The following is a 22,548-nucleotide window of genomic DNA, read 5'->3' on the forward strand; positions in this document are numbered from 1 at the left end:
GTTAAGTGGTAGCACTTTGAAGTTCATAAAGGTGCTAAAGTTGTCACCAGCACTACAAACATTGTCATCAAATGTGACTACATTCTGAAGTGTTGATACTGTAGTGTTGTAATGTTCCGGTAGAAGAAAGACGTGTAAAGACACACACACACACACACACACACACACACACACACACACGTACATTTGAATACACTTCTATGTGTATGTGCGTCATTCCAAATTTAGGAAATTAGTCCCACAGTGGTGCCTTGAGATACTAATGATTTGACTGAAGAGTTTTTCGATTGTCTGGGGGGGGGGGGGGCGGGGGGTCGTTTGTTTTGTTTGTTTGTTTTTGCTACATGGCAATGTTAGAATGCTTAGAGGACCGGATGTAGGAACAAAAATAATGCAACAACATGTAGACAGACAATGGACAGTACTCACAGGCATACTTTCTTTATCCTCGTTGAAAAAGTGACTCATATTACTGCAGAGTAACTCACAAAATCGTTGAGTAAAAACGTTTCTTCAAATGTCTGTACTGTATCGCTGTATTATACTGCCGCCCTGTGGCCAAGTCGTGCACGGCGGAAGGAGCCGCAACGAATGAAAAGTGAGGTATACATGTTTTTGAAATCTTCACATTATGTTAATTGTTATTTCGGATATTTTTATGTAGCACAATAGTATGAAATGCTACCACGTTTTGAGCTGTTAATGTAGTGACAAAAGAAATTCACCTCATTTGACAAGATCCCGGGCGGCCCAGTAGTCCAGTGGTTAGCACGTTGGCTTCACAGTGCAGAGGTACCGGGTTCGATTCCAGCTCCGGCCTCCCTGTGTGGAGTTTGCATGTTCTCCCCGGGTCTGCGTGGGTTTTCTCCGGGTGCTCCGGTTTCCTCCCACATTCCAAAAACATGCATGGCAGGCTGATTGAACACTCTAAATTGTCCCTAGGTGTGAGTGTGAGTGCGAATGGTTGTTCGTCTCTGTGTGCCCTGCGATTGGCTGGCAACCGATTCAGGGTGTCCCCCGCCTACTGCCCGGAGACAGCTGGGATAGGCTCAAGCGGTTAGGAAGATGAATGAATGAATGACAAGATCCCACTGTATTCCAGTGCGCAAATGTGGGAGGTGTTCCATTGAGTGCGCATTGAGCTCCTCCCTCGGTGGCAATGAGCTGATCTTAATGTTGCCTCGGAATAAAAAGGAGGCTTCTGTGCATGAGCAGCAGGGCCCCGGTCAACCATATTCCACTTTTCTCTAACTTTGTTACAGAAATATAAAATTGCAGGGCATTAGGGCGAACACATTCAGCAGCCTTTTATTGAGAGATGCTTTTAGAGCAATCTAATTCCCCGCAAATGTTATAGCGCTCTAACAGCACGCGCGCACGCTGGCTTTTTTCCGATCTGACTGGGCTGCGGAGGGAGGGGACGTGTGGCAACGCGTTTCTGATAAAGTGGCCTCTCAAACGGGTCCGTCTCGTCTCCCCGCACCCGCCTTATTAAACAAAAAGAAGGAAAGAGACGGAAAAGGCGAGAGACACCCAAAATTGCCAAACATACAAATTTGCTCCTCTCGCTCATTTTTCCTTCGCCCATATTCATTTAGCAACACCCCCCACCTCCGCACCCCCTCCCTTGCTTTCCTCCTCTGGATGAGCGCTTTCATCGCTCTCCTCTCTGTCTGAATTATTAGGGATGAGAGGAAGCCATTCTCTGCTTGTGGTTATTAGTATTGATCGAAGCGCCATTTGGCAGACTTTTGTTGCTGATTTTCTCACCTTGTTTCTCCCCTGGCCTGCACGCTTATACAGCGATCCTCGCTCTTCCGCGGTACACTTTCCGCGGCTTCGCTGTTTCACAGATTTTTTAGTGCAGTTTTTTTCATGCTTTTAACCCTTTAAATCAGAACTCGTCGGAGGTGACGTGTGTCGACAGTAAGTATTTCCAAAAACTATGGTAGTTATTTGTTGAAAACGTATGGTTTTTGTTTTGTTTTGTTTTGTTTTTTTGTAATTGGGCGGGCGGCCCGGTAGCCCAGTGGTTACCGCGTCGGCTTTACAGTGCAGAGGTACCGGGTTCGATTCCAGCTCCGCGGCCTCCCTGTGTGGAGTTTGCATGTTCTCCCCGGGCCTGCGTGGGTTTTCTCCGGGTGCTCCGGTTTCCTCCCACATTCCAAAAACATGCATGGCAGGCTGATTGGACGCTCTAAATTGTCCCTAGATGTGAATGTGAGCGTGGATGGTTGTTCGTCTCTGTGTGCCCTGCGATTGGCTGGCAACTGATTCAGGGTGTCCCCCGCCTACTGCCCGAAGACGGCTGGGATAGGCTCCAGCACCCCCCGCGACCCTAGTGAGGATGAAGCGGTTTGGAAAATGGATTGATGGATGTAATTGGGCCTGAAAACAGGATTTGGTCTTTGATTTCATTGTAGAAATAGTTAAGTATTGTTTCATTCATTCATCTTCCTAACCGCTTGATCCTCACTAGGGTCACGGGGGGGGTGCTGGAGCCTATCCCAGCCGTCTCCGGGCAGTAGGCGGGGGACACCCTGAATCGGTTGCCAGCCAATCGCAGGGCACACAGAGACGAACAACCATCCACGCTCACACTCACACCTAGGGACAATTTAGAGAGTTCAATCAGCCTGCCATGCATATTTTTGGAACGTGGGAGGAAACCGGAGCACCCGGAGAAAACCCACGCAGGCCCGGGGAGAACATGCAAACTCCACACAGGGAGGCCGGAGCTGGAATCGAACCCGGTACCTCTGCACTGTGAAGCCGACGTGCTAACCACTGGACTACCGGGCCGCCTAAGTATTGTTTGATAACTGTAAAAAAAAATAAAATTCACTACTTCACGGATTTCACTTATCACTGGTTCTTTTTGGAATGTAAGCCCCGCGATAAACGAAGGATTACTGCACACATGTATTGTGTAATACTGTATTACCCCGCCCTCCCCCCCCCCCCCCCACCCCCACACACACAGCGTCCACTGCACATCCGTCTTTGCTCTCCTGGCTCAGTCAAGTTTGAACGTGGTGCTTTGTCTTCTCTGTTGGACTGATTTACTGAATATCGTGGCTCCTATTAATACTGACCTGTACACACACACACACACACACACATGCAGTACAACTAACTTGCCAAGGAAGCAACTACATTTAAGTCTGACTGCGGCCAGAGCATTTTATTGACCAATAAGACTCAAGACATGCATTGCACACTATGCAGCGGTTCATCTACACACATTTGTCATTGAAAAGATCGCTATTTACTACAGGGCTCTCTGACTCTGCTCACAAGTCATACTTCTGTTGTATTGTTTGCAGGTTAACACAGCAGAAGAATTCAGACCAAAATTGCATGCCATCACATAATTTCCATACTTATTTGTCATGTCCTTGTTTATGATTATACTAATGCAGCGTGTTATACCGGAGACAAATTCCTTGTGTGTTTTACATACTTGGCCAATAAAGATGTTCTGATTCTGATTCTGATAATTGTCTGATCGAAGTGACTTAATCTTCCTCCGCCCTTACACGCCTGCCTCAGGTCTACGGACCAGACATTATTAGAAGTACCAAGAACTAAGCGTAGGCTCAGAAGGGATTGAGACCTTTCCATTGCTGGTCCCTCTCTTTAGAATTACCTCCCACTGAACATTCTGCAAGCACCCTCGCTCCCCATCTTTAAAAACCGCCTCAAAACTAATTTGTATTACAGTATTTGGCATTTGACCCGGCATGACTCAGACTTGATCTTAGTTTTACTGTTTTGTGCTTTCTACTGTCTTTGTTATTAATTTCTTGTTTTATTGTTGTATATATGAAATTTGCTCCATGTACAGCACTTTGTATACAACGATGGCTGTTTGAAAGTGCTCTACAAATACAATTGAGTTGAGTTGAGTTGAGTTGAGGTGTTTGTGTTTTTTAAAAGGTACCACGAAAATAAGCTTTCTTCCACATTCTAAAAACAGGCTTTATCAGTGAAATGAAGTGAAGTGAAGTAAAGCGAAGTGATGACTGTAAATTGGAGTGAATGTTTTTTCTCCATGTGCTCTCTAATCGGCTATCGAGTACACTGCATCTCAACCGAACTCAGCTTGGATGGCCTGTAGCTCACTCGTGACAGGAACACAATGAGCAGTAAAATGTGTATGAATTAATTTACAACTATATCTTGGTTTTGTGATGCCCTAAATTAGCATGTCGACAAGAAGAGCCACAGTCGCTATCTCAATTTAAGGCATTTTTTTGAACGGGACAACCAGTCAAACAAATGCAAAATGACAAGCAATTAGCTGTTGAAGGCCACAACTCACACTCTCATACAGACTACCGTAAATTCCGGATTACAAGCCAATACTTTTTTTCCACACTTTCAACACTGCGCCGTGTAATATGAAGCGGCTTTTTAGTTGTTTTTTTTCCATCGCGGGAAAAACATGGACCAATAAAATGAATGAGTCTTTCACTGAGGTCCAATGAGATTGTATGACTAATCACAACTTCCGCTCTTTTTGCCATAGCGGGGGAAAAATGTGTTACCCGGCAACAGTCGACCAATAAAATGAATGAGTAGTACACAGGGGTCCAATGAAATTGTATGATTACCGGTAATCACAACTTCCTTATTTCAGTCTTTCTTCTAACCCTGATCAACATGGAGAATACCAGACGAAAAGCATAGGATGCAGCTTTTAAACTAAAAGCGATCACTCTGGCAGTTAAAGAAGGAAATCAAGCTGCTACCCGTAATCTTGGCATAGATGAGTCGATGGTGCGAAGGTGGAGGCTCCAGCAAGAAGAACTGAGCCAGTGTAAAAAGACAACCAAAGCTTTTAAAGGTGGGCCGTCGTGGTGTTATATGTAGCCGTGTCTTTGGAAAGACTGGACTGGACAAAAAATAATTTTTAGGTGGGCTTTATTCCCGACTGAACAATGAAGAATTGTTCAGCATTAAGATGAAAGACTGAGATCTTAACTGAATTTTAAAAGAGGTCGAACAGGGATCTAAGAGATCAAAGAAAATTATTTAACAGATTACAGACAATTACGCCACAATAGACAACAGCAGTGGCTTGCTTAATAGGGAAACAGAAATAAAAATACATTATTTCCAAGCCACAATACTTCCTAGTGCAGAACAAATAATCATTACAACCCAATGTTTTGAGATGCATCCACACTTACTCGATATGTTCCGGTGTGTTGGGTGTGTACAAAGCACGTGGACAAACACAAATGATCTCCCCTCTAAAGAACAGATAACACAATTCATATAATTTCACAGTCAAAAAAACATATTTACATCTTATAACATTGCGAACACTTACGCTGTACAGCTGTTCACACGACTCACTAGTGGTAGATTTCAAACTCCAAACCAAACCACTCCAGATATTGTGCTCTACAAATACCATTCCACTAATTACTCATCCGTCCAAAATTAACACCTAACATGCGACATGATAAACTAGTTACCAATTACCTGAATATCGCCAGGGTTACGAGGACGATCATGGGTGTACCAAGTTGGGACAAGCAGTGGGCACAGTCAGCGACTACCCTCCTTTACGTACGTGCATGTCACCCTATCTGGTCTGATTCTCACACGCTGCATATGTTCCCGCGTGTTTTGATCTAGTGTGGCTCTTAAAGTGACAGTGCTGCATTTGTTAAACAAGGAAGCCTCCACTACAAGCATCTAAGTAAGGTTCACCTGGTTACATATAGATTCATGAAATGGAAAAGCCTGTCTATTTGGGCACGCACGACGTTGTGTCAGCAGCTCCCTCTCAATTACGAGGACAAACTTGCTTCGTTCCGCACGTTCACACAAACAAAGATAGCGGAGAATTGCGTCAGCCCAGATGAAATAATAAATATGGACGAAGACCCTCTGACATTTGATTTGCCTCTCACTTGGACTGTAATTTCAAAAAGTGACTCCTCCGTCATACTGAAAATAAGCGGCCTGGAGAGAAGACGTTTTACCTGTGTTTCGAGCCGCGCAGCATCGGGCTTAAAGCTGCCAACGATGATTATTTTTAAGCAGCTGTCTATAGAAATAATTTCATATATCTTTTCCCATGCATTATTCTATTTAAAGCCGAGTGGTCTGCAGTATTTCCCCTCGTAATTACGCAAATGCACATCAAGATCTCTCTTTGTGTGGCCTCTTGTTATGTGTTTCAGCGTAATTTTGTTGTGCAAAATCATTTATCATGTTCATAAAAAGATGGAGATTATTTTAACCTTAAGAATTTGCGGGGGGTTTTCTGCAGAGGTTCAGCGGGGGACAGCGTCAGCCGCCTCACCTGGAGGCACTCCACGGCGGCAGGGACGCAGAAGCAAACCCCCGCCTACTCATTGGAATGCCTGATGGCCTGCAGGGCCATGCCCCTTAAAGACACACATCCAACACATGAATACTAAAGAAAGTACAGAAGCGGCATTATCTTTTGAGATTACAAAATACAGCACACAACACCATCTCACTTTTTACTCACACACACACATTCTCCATCTCTCTCTCTCTCTCTCTCTCTCTCTCTCTCTCTCTCTCTCTCTCTCTAACACACACACACACACACACACACATACAGTTGCATTACACTTCAATAACGATTTTAATCATTTGTTTTGCAGGTCATTGTCTGTTATAGGCTCTGGCATCTCTGCTCTCTCACATTCTGCCTTACTCCTTAGAAATTGTGAATGATATTCAGTTTGCTCTGGATATTAATTACAGTCCCCATTAACATTTAATAAATACTTCCTCGGTGGGTTTGCTGCTGTGGGAACTGAGGGCCTTATCAGAAATTAGGCCTTTAATTGGGCTTCCACTGCACAAATGGCTTTTTAATTAGCATGTAGTTATCATGTCTGCAGCAACCACACGGCCGCAGTTGATCAGTGCACGCCGATGTGCCACTTTTTGCTGAATGAGGGCATCTTTAATGACCTGAGGTAAGCCACTCATTGCATATTATTTCATTTTCATAGCCGAGGCAGTCAATCTGTGGTCTGCGGGCTTCAGTCCAGCATTAAGGTGACTCTCTGTATGATATGGAGATTGACTTGCTATGTGCAGTGCTTTACAAACAAAAATGTGCCTGCACCAGCCATGGAGGAGTCATCTCCCAAACTTGAACGCCAGGGAAACAATGATTGTACTGTTTAAACCACCGAAAATAGACTTCCAAATCATACCATTAGAACACTGGGTCCGGAATCTGTTCCCCTCAAAAATGCTCTGATGCACGAGTCTCTCATTTTTTGTGGAGATGTTAGATTTTGAGATTTAAAATTTGATATGTTCGATTTTAAACTCGAATAGTGAACCACGATATGGCGAGAGAAAAAAAAATTACTGATTGCCAAAGGACGGATTTTGTTTGTTTGTTTGGTTGGTTGGTCTCATTATGGGAAAAGTCCATTACAGATTGCCAAAGGACAAAGTCGAGGTTTGGCTGTGAGTTAGAAACTTACAAGTGACCAGCAGGTAGTAGTCGAGTCAACCCCAGTTTGGGTTTTTGGAGGTTTTTATTTTTCCTACTGCGGCTGAAGATGTACAGAGCCCCTAAGGGGACATGGAAGAAGAAAAAAAAACTTTGCATTGCCTCGCAAAGTTTTGCATTCCCTCGCAACATTTGCATTCCCGCGAGATCATGCAAAGTAAGTTTTTTTTTTTTTGTAAGGAATGCTTTTTTTAAAAATGCACATCGATGTACTGCTGGGTCATCTTCTGGGTAACTGAAAACAACAAACATGGATGGCGAGTTTAATGGAATTTTACTTTAAAAATGGCTTGAAATACAACAACATTAAATCTGTTCTTGCGCTTTAAAACAGTTTCCAAGTCCTTCTTCACAATTCTCTCCTTTGCCGAAGTAGTGTCGTCTCTCAATCAGCACCGCATGAGATACTCCATTAGCCAAGCTGACCCGTAAGTTCAAATACGCGCATTAAAAAAATAAATAAATCGTGCCCTTACCAAAAAAAAATGGTTATCTCGCAATCTTTGCAAGGGAATGCAAAATTTGCGTGATCTCGCAATCTTTGCTAGGCAACACAAAACTTTGCGAGGGAATGCAATTTTTTTTTTTCTTCCATTTCCCCTTATGGGCTCCGTAAAGATCAGGGGATGTCGTTAATATTTGATTTGTCATCCGTGGGCATGTGAAGCCCTTGAAGCCCTTTGAGACTTTTTGTGATATAAATAAATTTGACTTGACTTAAGAGTGAACACTTAACATCTAATTTCCATTTCATTTGTCTGCATAATACAGTACCCTTCTAAATGATGTTTCTGCAAAGATAAATAGCACAAAGTTACGAAAGAAATTTGTTATGTAGTAATACTGCTGTAAATGTTATTTGGCCCTTGTGGCATGCATGTGGAGAAAAGGAGAGATTGCATGGGTCTGCTGAAGAAACAACCACAAGCATAACCAGAAACGCTTGAATGGGAAAAAAAATACTGGACAGCAAAAATTCCACTTTACAAGGTAAGAGCTCCCTCTAGAGGTTGACCTGAGTGCCTACTGAACACACTTTCCTGATTTGCTTTTGCGATGATGCAGATGAAGACTGGGATATACATTACTTCTGACTCGAAAATCTTAAAACGAGGCCTTCTTACGATACAATCGTAAATTAAAGCATGTAAAAAAAATTCTTAAACATGTGTCCACTCTTGTTCTTTACCACACGCACATCAACATACAGACATGCATACAATACATCATAACCCACTTTCCACGCAGACATGCAACACTGGATCTCACCAAAATGAGTATGCGGCGTCATTCCTTCTGTGTTGTCCCACAAAAAATATATAACGAAAACATTTACAAAAATGTGAGGGGCCTATGCACTGTCGTGAGATACAGTACATAACAAAAGTCAGGCCTTTCCCTGTGTTTGGTCTGATAGAGAGAACTATACGTTGATAGGTATTTTTCTGCCTTATCAAAGCATGCACACGCACCGACATGCACGCACACGCTTAAATTATTCACACCCCTTAATGGAGCCGCCGATAACATTGCTCCAGCTTACCGTATGTACATGTTGAATGATAATAGATGTGCATCCTACAGTACCAAAAAGATAATAGCGGCTCTCATGGTATTACGCAGAGTGAAAACTCATTTTCAAGCACTTTCGGACTCCTCTGCATCTTCTTCACACGGCCATCTGGTTGCAGGCACCTGATGCTCTCCGAGTTCTGAATGTGTCCATCCTCCTGTGTCACTCTGCACTGCTCTCTGCCGCTGTCCTCTGTACGTAAACATTCACACAGAGAGCCATATACATAGAATTATCCATTTCCTAGGTGTAGAGGCCTGTCGAATTAGGACAGAAACACCCAGAAGGAAATTAATGTGTAGTGTCACTTGTCAGCATGAGAAATGTGGCCTGCAAAAATGTAAATACCAGTTCAATTATGCTCCATCTGCTGCATAATAAATCAAGTGCGCTATGCACACTAAAATTCGCAACGCAATACGGCTGTTTGAATGTAGAAGAAAAATAAGTGGGCCTACTGCCCTGTACCGCACCTTCACCTGGAAGGAAATGTAACAAGAATAACAATGGTAGCCTAATATTCTTTCCACCCACTGCAGGCTGAAAAAAATGATTTATCCATCCATCCATCCATTTTCTGGAACGCTTAATCCTCACTAGGGTCGCGGGGGGTGCTGGAGCCTATCCCAGCCGTCTTCGGGCAGCAGGCGGGGGACACCCTGGATCAGTTGCCAGCCAATCGCAGGGCACACAGAGACGAACAACCATCCACGCTCACATTCACACCTAGGGACAATTTAGAGCGTCCAATCAGCCTACCATGCATGTTTTTTTTTTGGAATGTGGGAGGAAACCGGAGCACCCGGAGAAAACCCACGCAGGCCCGGGGAGAACATGCAAACTCCACACAGGGAGGCCGGAGCTGGAATCGAACCCGGTACCTCTGCACTGTGAAGCCGACGTGCTAACCACTGGACTACCGGGCCGCCCAAAAAAAAAAAAAAATGATTTATTCCGACTGTTAATATACACATTGAGTCACTGTGTGCGGATGAAATGGGTTCTGGGGGATTTTTATTCCCAACAAAGCAAATATCTAGCCAAGAATTAGGTATTGATTTGTCATTTCCCGGAGCTGAACCAAGTAAACAGTCCCTCTAATTGTTTTCAGGGGATAATGTTTTATGTTGTAAGCTCACCCAAACGTTAGACGTAATTACAACCATTAACCGACACATTAATAGTCGCAGTAGCTAATAATCATTTGTATTATTTATGCACGTCTTTCAAAGTCGTTCAGGTCAAACCGTTTGTGTGCGTGTGTGCGCGCGTGTCCTCTTTTCAGTAGGAAGGCCTGTATTAACTGTTTCAAGCAGAATATATTTGTTTCCACTTCTCAGCCAGGTACGTACGTACAATCAACATCAGTTTTCAGAGATTCTCTCCGCACTCTACGCCATCATTTTGGATTTCTTCAATGGATTGCTGCTGCTAGATATGGTGAATGGCAGTGCGTAGCAGTTCGTGGGACTTATCGACACACATTACATACGGGTGTGCAAATGTCCGCACGTTTGATAAATATGGATTTTCTTGTTGTTATGCAAACTGTAACTTTCAGTGGTACGAGCGAGTGTACGACCTGTTCTATGCACTCTTTTCACCAATGAGTGCCCTGGTCGTGATAGTGGAAGGGGGATTTCCTCGACCTGTGATCCCTTCTCAAGTTTTCCCCAATACTGTATGGTGTTTTATATTTTTACCTTGCCCCCTTTTGATTAGTTTCGATCAAGGCATGACGTTAATATTTGTCCATCGTGGACCTGTGAAGCATTTTAAACTCTTTTGTGATTAATTGGGATAAGTACATTTGACTTAACCTGAACATTAAGTGATGCTTGGCACTGTTGCTGTTGTGGTTGTTCAAATTTATAAGTACTGTTATAAAATGAGTAACAAAATAAATGCTTCAACAATTTTATTTATTTATTTTTTCTGCTTGGCTCTCAACGAAGGCGGACGCTTTTTGCTCAGCTCCTGCCCTCACCCCCACCCTGTCCTTGCTCGCCACTTAGTCTTTGTGCTGTCTAACTTTTCCTAGCCTCCTAGCGTATTTTCATCCGAAGTACTAACCATGGAATTAGTTGGCTGGTCTCTCGATGCAATCCACAAAAAAATTTCGACGAAAAGAGCAAGCAGTGGGGAGCCTGCTTGCTCCCCGGGGACATTTGCTGCCGGATATGCCCTTGATTCATGGAGAAAGTGGAGAACGGTGTGTCTGGCAATAAGATAAGATATCCTTTATTTGTCCCACACTCGGGAAATTTACAATACTGTCCGTTGAGGATGTGGAAGACATCTACATTATCGGCCTTTTGATAACATTTATGCTGCTGTTTGGTGTTGGCAGCTTTCTGTTCTATCGTAAAATTCAACCGACGGGAGTGGCTTTATTGGAAGTGAAGAAGCTGCCGGTCATTCTGGATGGTTTGGCGCAAATGTCCAACACTCAGACTCAAGCGGTGACCGAGCTCAACCGCAATATTGCGGTTTTGGAGCGACTCCGTACGATCGACAACAACATGGAGAAGTTGGAATCCGCGCTGCGGATTTGGCTGATCAGCGCCAGTGAAGAGATACGGGCCACGGACTCAATGCTGTCTGAAATTGTTGGCGGCCGTCCCTCCAAAACAAACAACGCTATCTGGCCATATCCCCTGGATGGAAGTATGCATGGAATCTAGGGCCCCCACCATCACCCCCCTCCTTCTCGGCCATGGACTGATAAGCCGGGACTGCCTTCATGAGCAGACCTCGACGAAGCAGCTATGACCTTTACACGCATACACATACACAACTGGACAACCACACGCGCATACACATCCTTATTATCACTGTCTTCATCACTCCGATTATTTTCCCCCGTGACGTGGTTCGACCTGCAGAGCGCTCGTGTCCGTGCAGCTGGCTAGGACTGCCGTGTCGCGGTGACCCCCCTAAACACCCCCCACCCCTCTTCCCATTCATCCTCTCCCTTATTACATGTTATGTCTTGTGATTTGTTGTAACTGTCATATGCTTATTCATGTGCTAGGGTCTTTTTTTTATCCTGGACTTAAATTATCCTCAGAAGTGGATAGTTCAAGCGTGTTTTTTTTTCACTCTCCCTACACAGCGTTTTCGTTTCTGAGTTTCCCCATTGCGGTACAAATAAAGGGATATCTTATCTTAAATACAATTGCTGTATGAATTAATGTCACCTGAGCAAAACAGCATTTTTTAAAATCAGGAGCGTCACGTTCATTTAAGCTAAATAAAATAAATACATTATACGTAAACCCAAATAAATAAACACAAAAAATGTTTAATTACAAAACGATACATACATACAGGTTGGTAGCTCGATATAGTACAGTGTATGTGTCCGTTTATTAACAGCCACTAGATGTCATCAAAACACTGACAGACAGTCATACATTACAAGACAGTACAGTATAGCTACAATATACTGTTGTCCAGTAGTTTACTCATCCAACCTTTGTATATAAGCACACACTATGACCGTAAGAAAAAAAATCACCTTTACACAATTAATTGTGATCTTGAAATATAGCTAGTCGAAAGTGGAACGTTTGAATATCTGTCTATTCTGAATAGTCAGTTTGGGTTTTATGGTTGCAGTACTATAATTTGAGTTAATTTTTTTGGTCAAAGACAAAGTTCTTTTTTTTAATTAATGCGCTGTTACTGACGTGTAATTTAATGAATGCCAAGCACTGTTTGAGCGTACACCGTACTGCATGTGTAAATGCAGGGAAGAAAATATTATACTAAATGGTCATTACTGTGTTATTCAAATAATAAAGCTATTAGTTTTTTTTTCTTTTGTTGGTTGGCTCGTTTGTTTGTTTGTCCAAAATAAAACGTATTTACCTCTTGTAACCCCATGTCTATACTTTTTGTGACATTTTACACAGTTTAGTTTGGCAGTGGGCTGTGATTACCTTCCAATTTAAAATACTGTACGTGCCTCGTCTTAATAATTTTGTAAAACACTGACTTTCCAGAGCGTCTTATTTCAGCCTGAACATTGACGTCATTAGTCCCTTCCGAATATGGCCGCATATACCGGTCACTCAGAGGCGATCACGTGGCTACGACTGTAACCAATGAGAAAACTTCCTCGGGGAACACTTCCGGTAGCGTTTCCTGTCAGTGTTTGTAAACTGAGAAAAAATTGGAAGTGCGTCAAGTAATAATTCAGAAAACTGTGAAAAATTAAAAGGTAAGTAATCGCTCCAGGAGCACAGTTTCGCCGTCTGTGCACAATCGTTAGGTTAGTGGGCTACTTTCGGGTGTGTGAAGGTTGCAGCGGAGCCCGCAGTCATATTTTGTGTTGCTCTGTGAGCCCGTACGCCCTGCCTGCCTGCTGTGCCTTGTGTGTTCCTTGCGTGTGCCTTGTGCCTGGCTCTTGTTGTGTCGTCTGGGGTGGGGGAGGGTGGGGGTCTCCGTCCTGAAAAAGCCCCCCCGTCCCCCAAACCGAACAACTAGCTAGCAAGCTAACATTTCCCCTTTTCGGGTTCATTCGGGTCGGACTTCGTCTTTTGGCGTCACACTTTTAATAGTCTCCCTTAAAAGCAGAAACTACGACACACAAGCGTCCGTTTATTTATACAGTTCCGCCGGGGCAATTTTTAACCCCAACCTTCTGTGGTAAGTTGCTAGCTAGCAAACTTGCATAGTAGTAAATGTGTGATGTTTGCTTCAGCAAAATCGATGATTCTTGCAAATGAAAGGCCAGAGCATAACAAAGGCAAGGGACTTGAATTGTTACAGTATTCGGAGGACTTTTAGGAGATAATTTATCATTTGCTAATAATAGAACACTGAAGCGTGGTTACACCAGTGATTCCCATCCAGTGTGCCGTGAGAGCTCTCACGGCGTGCCGCGGGAACTTCTCAAATTTCACTTAAATGAGTAACTAGTAGTAACAAATAATGTATATTTGTCAATTTTTCCATCCGAGCAATGAACAAATAAACGATCTTCTATTAGATGACAACAAGTATGAAATTGGCGTACAATATGCATCCTCTTTTTGTGACAATTTGGTTTGGTGGTGTGCCGTGCGATTTTTCGAATTTAAAAATGTGCCTTGGCTCAATAAAGGTTAGGAATCACAGGTTTACACAATATGGAATCAAACTAGTTCGGATTAAAACGCAAACTGTTTTCGGCACATTAGAGCCACGTGCAGTAGTTTGTCCAAAGTATAGGGCTGCCATAAATGATCATTTTGCTCATCAACTAATCACCAACAATAATTGTGATTCGTCGACTGATTGGACCATAAATCTGCAAATCACACCAACAAGCAGCTCCTCTTATAATAACCATCAATAGTCAGCTTGAATTCTTGAAGGTTATGTACAAATTAATCATCAAGACCATTAAGATGATAGTGCATCCAACTTTGATTAAACTTTGCAACTAGTGGCTGCATTCCTGCCATGTTATTAAGATTGAGGGCATGTCTTAAGTTGAAGGCGCTACGGTGGCCTTAAAATTTTTTAGCCGTAATTGTTTAGTGTATTTTAAAATTGAATCAAAACTGTACACTTTGCAGAGTTGCACTAATGCAGTGAAACTATTTATAATTACAAGAAGTACCTGTCAATATTTTTTCGCTCGTCTTGGGCACCAAGCCTTTTTTTTTTATGTAGAAGGTAGTGAAATCAGAGTAGTAAATTAGGAAAATGCACTGCGCCAAAGAAAATTCAACTAAACAGTTGTCTTGAGTGTAAATGTAGTAAATGTTTTCTGCACTAGTTTGCACTGAAACCATTGTGGGCTTTGTTGCCTGATAAGCTGCACATTTCAGTGTGAGACCTCACCTGAATCTCATCGCTGTTGTGCGTGCTGAATTGATGAACTTGCAAATACGAAAAAGAAAGCTCCTGGTTGACGCACACAGTTTTATTTTGTCATGCCTCTACTTTCAGGCTTTGGCCTCCGTGAGCATTTGGGTGTGTGCCATCTCTTCTGTTAGTCCTCACCCTGACTGAGGTCAACTCTGCCCCCTCTCACACCCCCTCCCCACCCATCACACACAAAATCAAAAGCACGGCGATGACACACCATTCAAACAACTCTATTCGAGATCATATGAAATGGGTTAGTGCAAGTCTCTTCCTGTGCAGAATCAAAACCATTTCCAGTTGTGTCCTTAGACAGAGGACTGTCATTTACGTTTCTTACCTCAGCCCCTTTAGCACTCTTTCACAGTCCCTACAAGAAGTCCCACAACCTGCTCTGATGCTGTTGTTTGTGTTGCCAGGCTGGCTTGCTGGGCTGTGAGGCGGTGTTGTCCAGCATGGCCCTGATGCAAGCCAACAACATTCCAGGTCAAAAGAAGATGATGTCATCCATGGGTCACGGGCACCGGGCAACTTCTGAGGGTCACCAAAGCCACTCGCACCACAGCCACAGCCACCACGGACACCAAAGTCACCACGCGCAAGCCAGCGTGGGCCATATGTCGACAGGAAGCTGTCCACCACTGGTGAGTGAAGTCATTCACCAGTGATATGATTTCATTTGATTGTACTAAAAAAAAAATTATGAGATCAAAGTACAAGTAAGAATCAACACTTTCTTTTTGCTTCACCCAAATGTTTTTCCCACCCTTTCTTACTACAGACAGAATCCAGTATTTTAAATATTTAGTTGATGAGAATGCTGTAGATGAGGGAGGCATTCTTGCTTGGTCGGTTGGTTCCCAAAGTGGGTTGCGCAACCATTTGGGGCAGGCCACAGACAAGTAGTAAAATCGTGGACACAACTCAATCGTGTTGACAGAAGTTGCCTTACAGCTCTTGTATAGGCTCTTACTGGATGGTCCGTGTGTACCTAATGTTGTGGATAGTGCAATGCCCTTGCGGTCAACCCTAATTTGTACATTTATTTTCTCTCCCAGCTGATCCAAAAGGATGGGGATTACCACACCTCCAGAATATTGGATGGGAAGAACATGCATAGCAGCCAGAGTGTGCACAAGAAAAAGCACAAAAAATCTGTCAAAGTCAAAGAGGAAGTGCGGGTATGTTTGAGCTTCTGGAGCGTGCACATTAATGCACAGTAATATGGCACGATATGAATAATCCATGACTGCATGGACTGGGGATGGAAAAAAACATTCTCATTTTGTCATCCTTGGTAGCCTTTATTGCAGCAGCTCGACATGGATGATGACAGTTCTCTAAAAGTACAGAAGAACTTCATCTGTGACCACTGCTACGGAGCTTTCCGGAGCAGCTACCACCTCAAGCGACACATACTGACACACACGGGTGAGGAGCGACAAACTGCATCACCCTCCATTAAAAAAAAGTTTGCATCTTCACATATCCTTAAACTGTTCCCTACCAGTTGGCAGCACAGAATTATGCCCAGTGACTTGTTCGGATGAATATTCGTTCTTTGCAGGGGACCAAAAATATATCTGAGTATTATATGTCTGCACCGTTTGTGTTCAAATATCTGTTGCTTAAAGTTGATCTGCTGTTGCTGACTGGGTTTTCAGTAAGCCCCCTGGAGTTCGATGAAAACGTCACAAAAATCCAAATCGGCAACAAAGTCTTCTGTTTTCAAGTGGTGGCATACTGTATACAGTGCATTATGTTTACTGTGTGGCCAGTCGTGGCAAATGCCCGCAAGTAATTGTGTGTTGTGGATGTTGCTAGGGGAAAAGCCTTACGCCTGTGACAGCTGCGACATGCGCTTCATTCAGCGCTACCACCTGGACCGACACAAGAGGGTGCACAGCGGCGAGAAGCCCTACCAGTGCGATCGTTGCAATCAGGTTAGTCAGACTCTCCTCCAGCCACAGCGTTCGCTGACAAACCCGCACAACAATACAAGAACTGGATGAAAGGTGATCAATCTGTAAAATTAAGAATGATCAATTTTGCTCGAAAATATGTGAAAGATCTTCATAAAAACTTCAAAATGTTACTGTAGCTGTCGTTTGAAGACGACTCAAACTGCACTTCATAGCTGCAACTTTGACCACAGGTGGTTAGCTAAATGCTAATTTTGAATATTTATTCTTATGAAATCATTCTTATTTATTCCCAATTATTGTGTTCATTTTGTCTTTTGTTTTTGCGGAGGGGATAGTTCTCGGAAAACCTGGTCCAGGAGTGGGACATAAGCCCAAAACGAAACTTGTGCAAAACCACTTCCAAATGAACAATGCTTTCCAATCAAACCTTCCTGCAGTGTGCTACGAATAAGTCAAGTCAAGTCAAGTGAACAGTATTTATAGAGCACTTTCAAACAGCCATCGCTGCATACAAAGTGCTGGACATGGAGCAATTTAACATGCACAATAAACAGTAAGATAAATCAGTAATAAAGGCGGTAGAAAGCACCAAACAGTAAAACCAAGAACAAAACTAAGTCATGCTGAGTCAAATGCCAAAGAATACAAGTGAGTTTTGAGGAGGGTTTTGAAGATGGGCAGCGAGGAGGCTTGCCGAATGTTCAGTGGGAGGTCATTCCAGAGAGAGGGAGCCGCAACAGAAAAGGCTCGATCCCCTCTGAGCCTCAGTTTAGCTCTTGGTACCTCTAACAAAGACTGGTCCGCAGACCTGAGGCGCCGGGCAGGTGTGTAGGGGCGGATGAGCTCAGAGAGGTAAGGTTAGTTAGTTCCGCCCGTTCCTATTTGGAACATTGGGCGACGAGTTTCCTCCATTTGGTCCAGTCACTGGCGACCCTTCTTGCTCCATGCCAGCTGACACCCATCTCACTGAGGTCTTCTTTGGCAGTCTGTCTCCACGTCTTCTTTGGCCTACCTCTCTTCCTCTTTCCACCCTCTGGCATCCAGTCCATGGCCACACTTGCCGGTCTCTCTCTTGGCAGTCGGGAGTACGTGGCCAATCATTTTCCTTCTTCTTTCAGAGACAATGTCTGACAGTTCAGCCACTCCTGCCTTCTTCATCACCTCCTCGTTGGTGATGTGGTCTCTCCATGAGATCCTCAGGATGGATCTCAGGCAACGCCGATGGAAGACATCTAACTTGTTGGTTATGTTGGCTGTCTTCATCCATGTCTCACAGCGTAAATCAACAGCGTAAATCGCTGTTGGGATAACCACTGACATATAGAGGCGTAGCTTGGTGGTCGTAGTGATGGCTATCGATGACCAGATGTTGCGGAGGCGTTGGAACACTCCTGCAGCTTTACCAAGTCTACTGTTGACGTCTTTCTCCACACCACCTGTATTTGAGATGTTACTCTCAAGATATGTGAAGCTGTCAATGTACTCTATGTCATGTTGGTGTAGAGTGAGTGGTTGAAGGTGTTGGTGCTGTCCGACGGCAATGGCCTTGGTCTTTTCCTGGCTAATTCGCAAACCAACCTTAACTCCGTGCTCATACAGATTATTGGTCAACTCCTGGAGTGCGGGCTGGGTGTGACTTAACAGGGCCAAATCATCTGCAAATTCCAGGTCAGCTAGTCTGCTCCCTCCCCACTTGATACCAACTTTTGCTCCTGTGATGGATTTCCTCATCACAAAGTCGATTATGATAATGAAGAGTAGGGGTGACAGAAAGCAACCCTGTCTTACACCAGTGACAATGTCAAAATCATCAGTTGTGCCACTGTTGGTTTTGACACAACAGGTTGAGTTGTGGTACAATGACCTGAAGATGTTGATGTACTTGAGGGGTACACCATACAGCTGGACGATCTGCCACAGTGACTCCTGGTGGATGCTGTCGAAGGCTTTCTTGAAATCGATATAGTTGATCATGAGTGGTATCTGAAGTTCTTGGCACTGCTCTATGATGTTTCGAAGGGTAAAGATCTGTTTGGCGCAAGACCTTTCCTTCCTGAAACCGGCTTGCTCTTCCCTCAAGATGTGAAGAGGTAAGGTGGCGCGAGATTATTCAGAGATTTGTAAACAAAGAGGAGGATCTTGAAAATAACTCTAAAATGAATGGGGAGCCAGTGAAGGGATGCCAGAGTAGGAGTTATGTGCTCCCTCTTACGAGTACCAATCAAGAGGCGAGCAGCAGCATTCTGGACCAGCTGAAGGCGCTTAATGGAGGACTGGCTGACTCCAAAGTAAAGGGCATTGCAGTAATCGAGCCGGGATGTGACAAAGGCATGAATTACTGTCTCAAAGTGTTCATGTGAGAGGAGAGGTTTTATTTTGGCCAGCTGTCTAAGGTGAAAGAAGCTTGATTTAACAACAGCACCAATTTACCGATCAAGTTTGAAATCACTGTCCAGTTTAAGGCCCAAGTTTGAGACTGTCGACTTAAAATAAGGAGACAGGGGGCCCAAGTCTTCAGGATGGAATGTACAAGGGCCACTGGGAACAAACAATATCACGTCTGTCTTCTTTTCGTTTAATTTCAAGAAATTTTGTGCCATCCATGTTTTGATTTCTTCCAGACAGGATAGGAGTGGCCTTAATGAGAAGGCGTCTTTCTTGCTCAGTGGGACATAGATCTGGCAGTCATCTGCATAGCAGTGGAAGGGAATACCATGTTTCCTTAAGATGGAACCCAATGGGAGCAGATACAGCAAGAACAGCAGAGGCTCCAGAATTGAGCCCTGTGGAACACCACATGACAGGGGAGCAGTGCGTGACTCAGAGCAGCCAAGGCTGACACAAAAGGTTCTGTCAGCTAGATAGGACCTAAACCACTCAAGAGCACTGCCGCCAATGCCCACCAAGTGCTGCAAACAAGTCAGCAGAATACTGTGATCCACTGTATCAAATGCTGCAGTTAAGTCCAATAAAACTAGACACACGTGGTCTCCAGAGTCATTTGCCAGGAGAATGAATTAGAAACGCGTAACTTTATTGGAACCGAGTCTTGAAACAATCCCATTTCAAAGTTGTCCTCACATGGCCACAGCGCTGACCCTTAATGATGTCAGCACATTTCCGTCCGCTGATTGCTTTGTCAGAGAGTAAAAGTGGCACTTCTCTAGCGACGTGCATACATTAAGATTTGTAACAATCTGTCTCAGCTTGATCTATGTGAAATGCATATGTCATGTTATTGGATAAATGCTGATTCTGAAGTGTTCCAGAGGATGAGCGTGGCACTGTTGCTTGCTGTTAGCGTGTCGGGCGGATGGTTTCCATGTGACCAATATTTGGTAAGATGCGAAAAAGTTTAACTAACCGCCATCTTTCTCGACTCGGCCCGCAGACCTTCTCACGGACAGACCGGCTGCTGAGGCACCGGCGCTTGTGTACAGCTGGCATCAACAAAGACGACAGCCAGCGTTGTGATAGTCGCTCATCGGCATACTCGCAGGGCACATCTGGCCACACTGCTTCCTGGAGCCCCTTACACCCTTCCAACAGCCGCCTGACTGTCTGACCCCAACCATCTAAGACCACATAGACCTTTTGGACAGTCGGTGACTCAATAACTTTGAGCCACGACATCAGCTAAATCTGAACACAACCTAGCTAACACAACCAGATTACGCTAGTTCGGTCATGGATTTTTATACCTTTTTATCTTCTCTTAGTTGTTGAGATCAGAGAGTAAAAGACGACTTGGCGTCTCTTCAATGGGGCGCTCTCTCCTAACATCATGATGGCAATAAATGGATGACATGCTCTCACGTCTCATCACACTGAAGACTTTTGGTGTTTTTGACAGTCCTGGCTGCAGATGGTCACGCAGCACATCTTTTGATTGTCCTGCTGAGCCCACAAATCAAGCCCCGCTTCTCCATTTGGACCTTCGGTCAAGAGCGGCACGGCTTGTTGTGTAACTGTCTCCGTCAAGCAAGACTGCGTGACCTTTGCTTTAGTAATTAGCAACCCATATAATGTAGGTTTTGTGATGTCAGTGAAAATCAATGTACATTTAGATATGTACATTTAAAGGAATTGTTGCAATAAGCCACATTAAAATGACATAATTGCATTGGCAAAACTAAGACTCATATCACATCAAAATATGCATTTGGACCTCTGCTGTGTTTCTACTTCTCTGCCCCCCCAAATCATTGTAACTTCACAAATGAACCTCTTCTTCGAGATCTAGTTCAGTTTGTCGATCTGTCTGTTCAGTTTTTGGCATTCATTCATCCTTTCCAGACATTTTGTAGGAAGTAGGTCAGTTGAGCTGTTGCGTTGTAGTTCTCGTCCGAGACAAATAAGCGGTCCACCTCCGGCTCAACATGATTGAATGTGAAAACACTGTGCCATGTCCTTTAATCTCTGGTTTCTTGAAACAGTTTAGCATATTCGCTGAAGAGGACGTGTAAGTAGTGTGTTTTTTTAAAAGACATAAAACTTTTTTTCCCCTCTTTCAGTTTGCTGTATTTGCGTTGCTTTGGTATTTAGACTACATGAAAGGGGTTGGGGTGAGTGAATGACATTGCCTTCTGCTCATTAAGTTAATAGAAATATTTTTTTCATTGTATTCTAAGTAGAAAAGTGATGTGTGGGACCTACATTCCCCCAAATCTCAATATTTACAAAGTAGTCTGTTTTCCAGTGTAATTTGAAGGTGGATCTGTCATTTGGAAATCTAATTCAGAAACAGCCACCTCATACTCTCTTGTACGTTACCATGATTGTTTTTGTCTGCATTTATGTAAGTGTAAACGCCACCCTTATTAGTCATTTCTTTATTAGGCATTCAAGTGAAATGATGTATATTTTACAGTTGATTATACAGCATTGTGCATGAAGTCTGAGAGCCCTAAATCTCAATAAAACAATTCTTTTTGTAATAGATGCATGCTATATTCACTTGTTTAATAGGACATATTCACCTTTCAAAAAAATATTCACTGGCACATAATTTGAGAGTGAAATTTGTTAATGGTCGTGGATGTGCACTGAGTGGCTCAGTTGCCCCTCAGTGAATGTGAGCGAAAATGTTTGTCTCTCCATGGATTTTTGTATAGTTTTCAAATGATTTGTAATATTTTTGGTTGCTATTCACTAACGCTGGCTGACCTTGCACAACACACAAACTGCTCATACACAATTCTTGATTAGTTTAAACGCCTAAATGTACTACAGTAACGGAAGAGGAAAGGTCGCAATGAAGATGCAGCAAAGCAATGCCAGTTTTGGCCACAAGAGGGCAGTGTCGCCTTTTGTGTGGAGAATAGCGGGGTCTCGAGTGACGTCACAAGAGCAGACATGGTACTGCAGCAGTGTGATTGCTCACTTCACATTTTAGAGTTGAGAACATTTCAAAGAGATGGAATCAGGAAGACCGAATTTGCAAAACCCACGCCGCGGATGACATCTGCTTCCTCAAAGGGAAGGAAAGCCTGCTTTCATCGCTCCATCCTTCTCAGCGCAGGGGTCATAGCCTTTAGCACCTTCGTCTTGCTATTGACCAGTTCTTTGATTAAAGCATGAGCTTTGGCTGCATGAGATCAGCCCGAAGGCTGCTGGGAGTGTGCTTGTGCCCTCCGCCCCCTCATGGGAGACATCTCCTCCCTCCG

General features: G+C 43.7%; 1 protein-coding gene and 1 long non-coding RNA gene across 3 annotated transcripts in view; one reads left to right on the forward strand and one right to left on the reverse strand.

Moving 5' to 3' along the window:
- The window catches only part of LOC127596106 (uncharacterized), a 35,180-nt gene extending 17,441 nt beyond the window's left edge, over positions 1–17,739 (reverse strand). The window contains exon 1 of the long non-coding RNA XR_007961393.1: positions 17,691–17,739. This is a non-coding gene — a long non-coding RNA (uncharacterized LOC127596106). The remainder of the gene's footprint in view (positions 1–17,690) is intronic.
- znf740b (zinc finger protein 740b) lies at positions 13,192–21,821 on the forward strand. 2 transcript variants are annotated; one of them, XM_052058185.1, is made up of 7 exons: positions 13,192–13,323; positions 15,042–15,213; positions 15,377–15,601; positions 16,016–16,138; positions 16,259–16,388; positions 16,782–16,900; positions 20,274–21,821. In XM_052058185.1, exons 2-7 carry the CDS (start codon positions 15,169–15,171, stop codon positions 20,445–20,447), a joined length of 816 nt encoding a protein of 271 aa, XP_051914145.1. In that variant the 5' UTR covers positions 13,192–13,323; positions 15,042–15,168; the 3' UTR covers positions 20,448–21,821. The 2 variants fall into 2 exon arrangements, with proteins under 2 accessions (XP_051914145.1, XP_051914146.1); XM_052058186.1 differs by lacking the exon at positions 15,042–15,213 and having other exon boundaries at positions 13,194–13,323.
- The last annotated feature ends 727 nt before the right edge of the window (positions 21,822–22,548 follow it).

This window comes from Hippocampus zosterae, chromosome 2 (assembly GCF_025434085.1).
Source record: "Hippocampus zosterae strain Florida chromosome 2, ASM2543408v3, whole genome shotgun sequence".
NCBI lineage: Eukaryota > Metazoa > Chordata > Actinopteri > Syngnathiformes > Syngnathidae > Hippocampus > Hippocampus zosterae.

Excerpts from the sequence above, each read along its gene's own strand:
- znf740b (XM_052058185.1), top strand. The coding sequence starts at position 15,169 with ATGACACACCATTCAAACAACTCTATTCGAGATCATATGAAATGG. Across the intron at positions 15,602-16,015 it reads CAGGAAGCTGTCCACCACTG|CTGATCCAAAAGGATGGGGA; the intron begins GTGAGTGAAGTC and ends TTTCTCTCCCAG. Across the intron at positions 16,389-16,781 it reads ACACATACTGACACACACGG|GGGAAAAGCCTTACGCCTGT; the intron begins GTGAGGAGCGAC and ends GGATGTTGCTAG.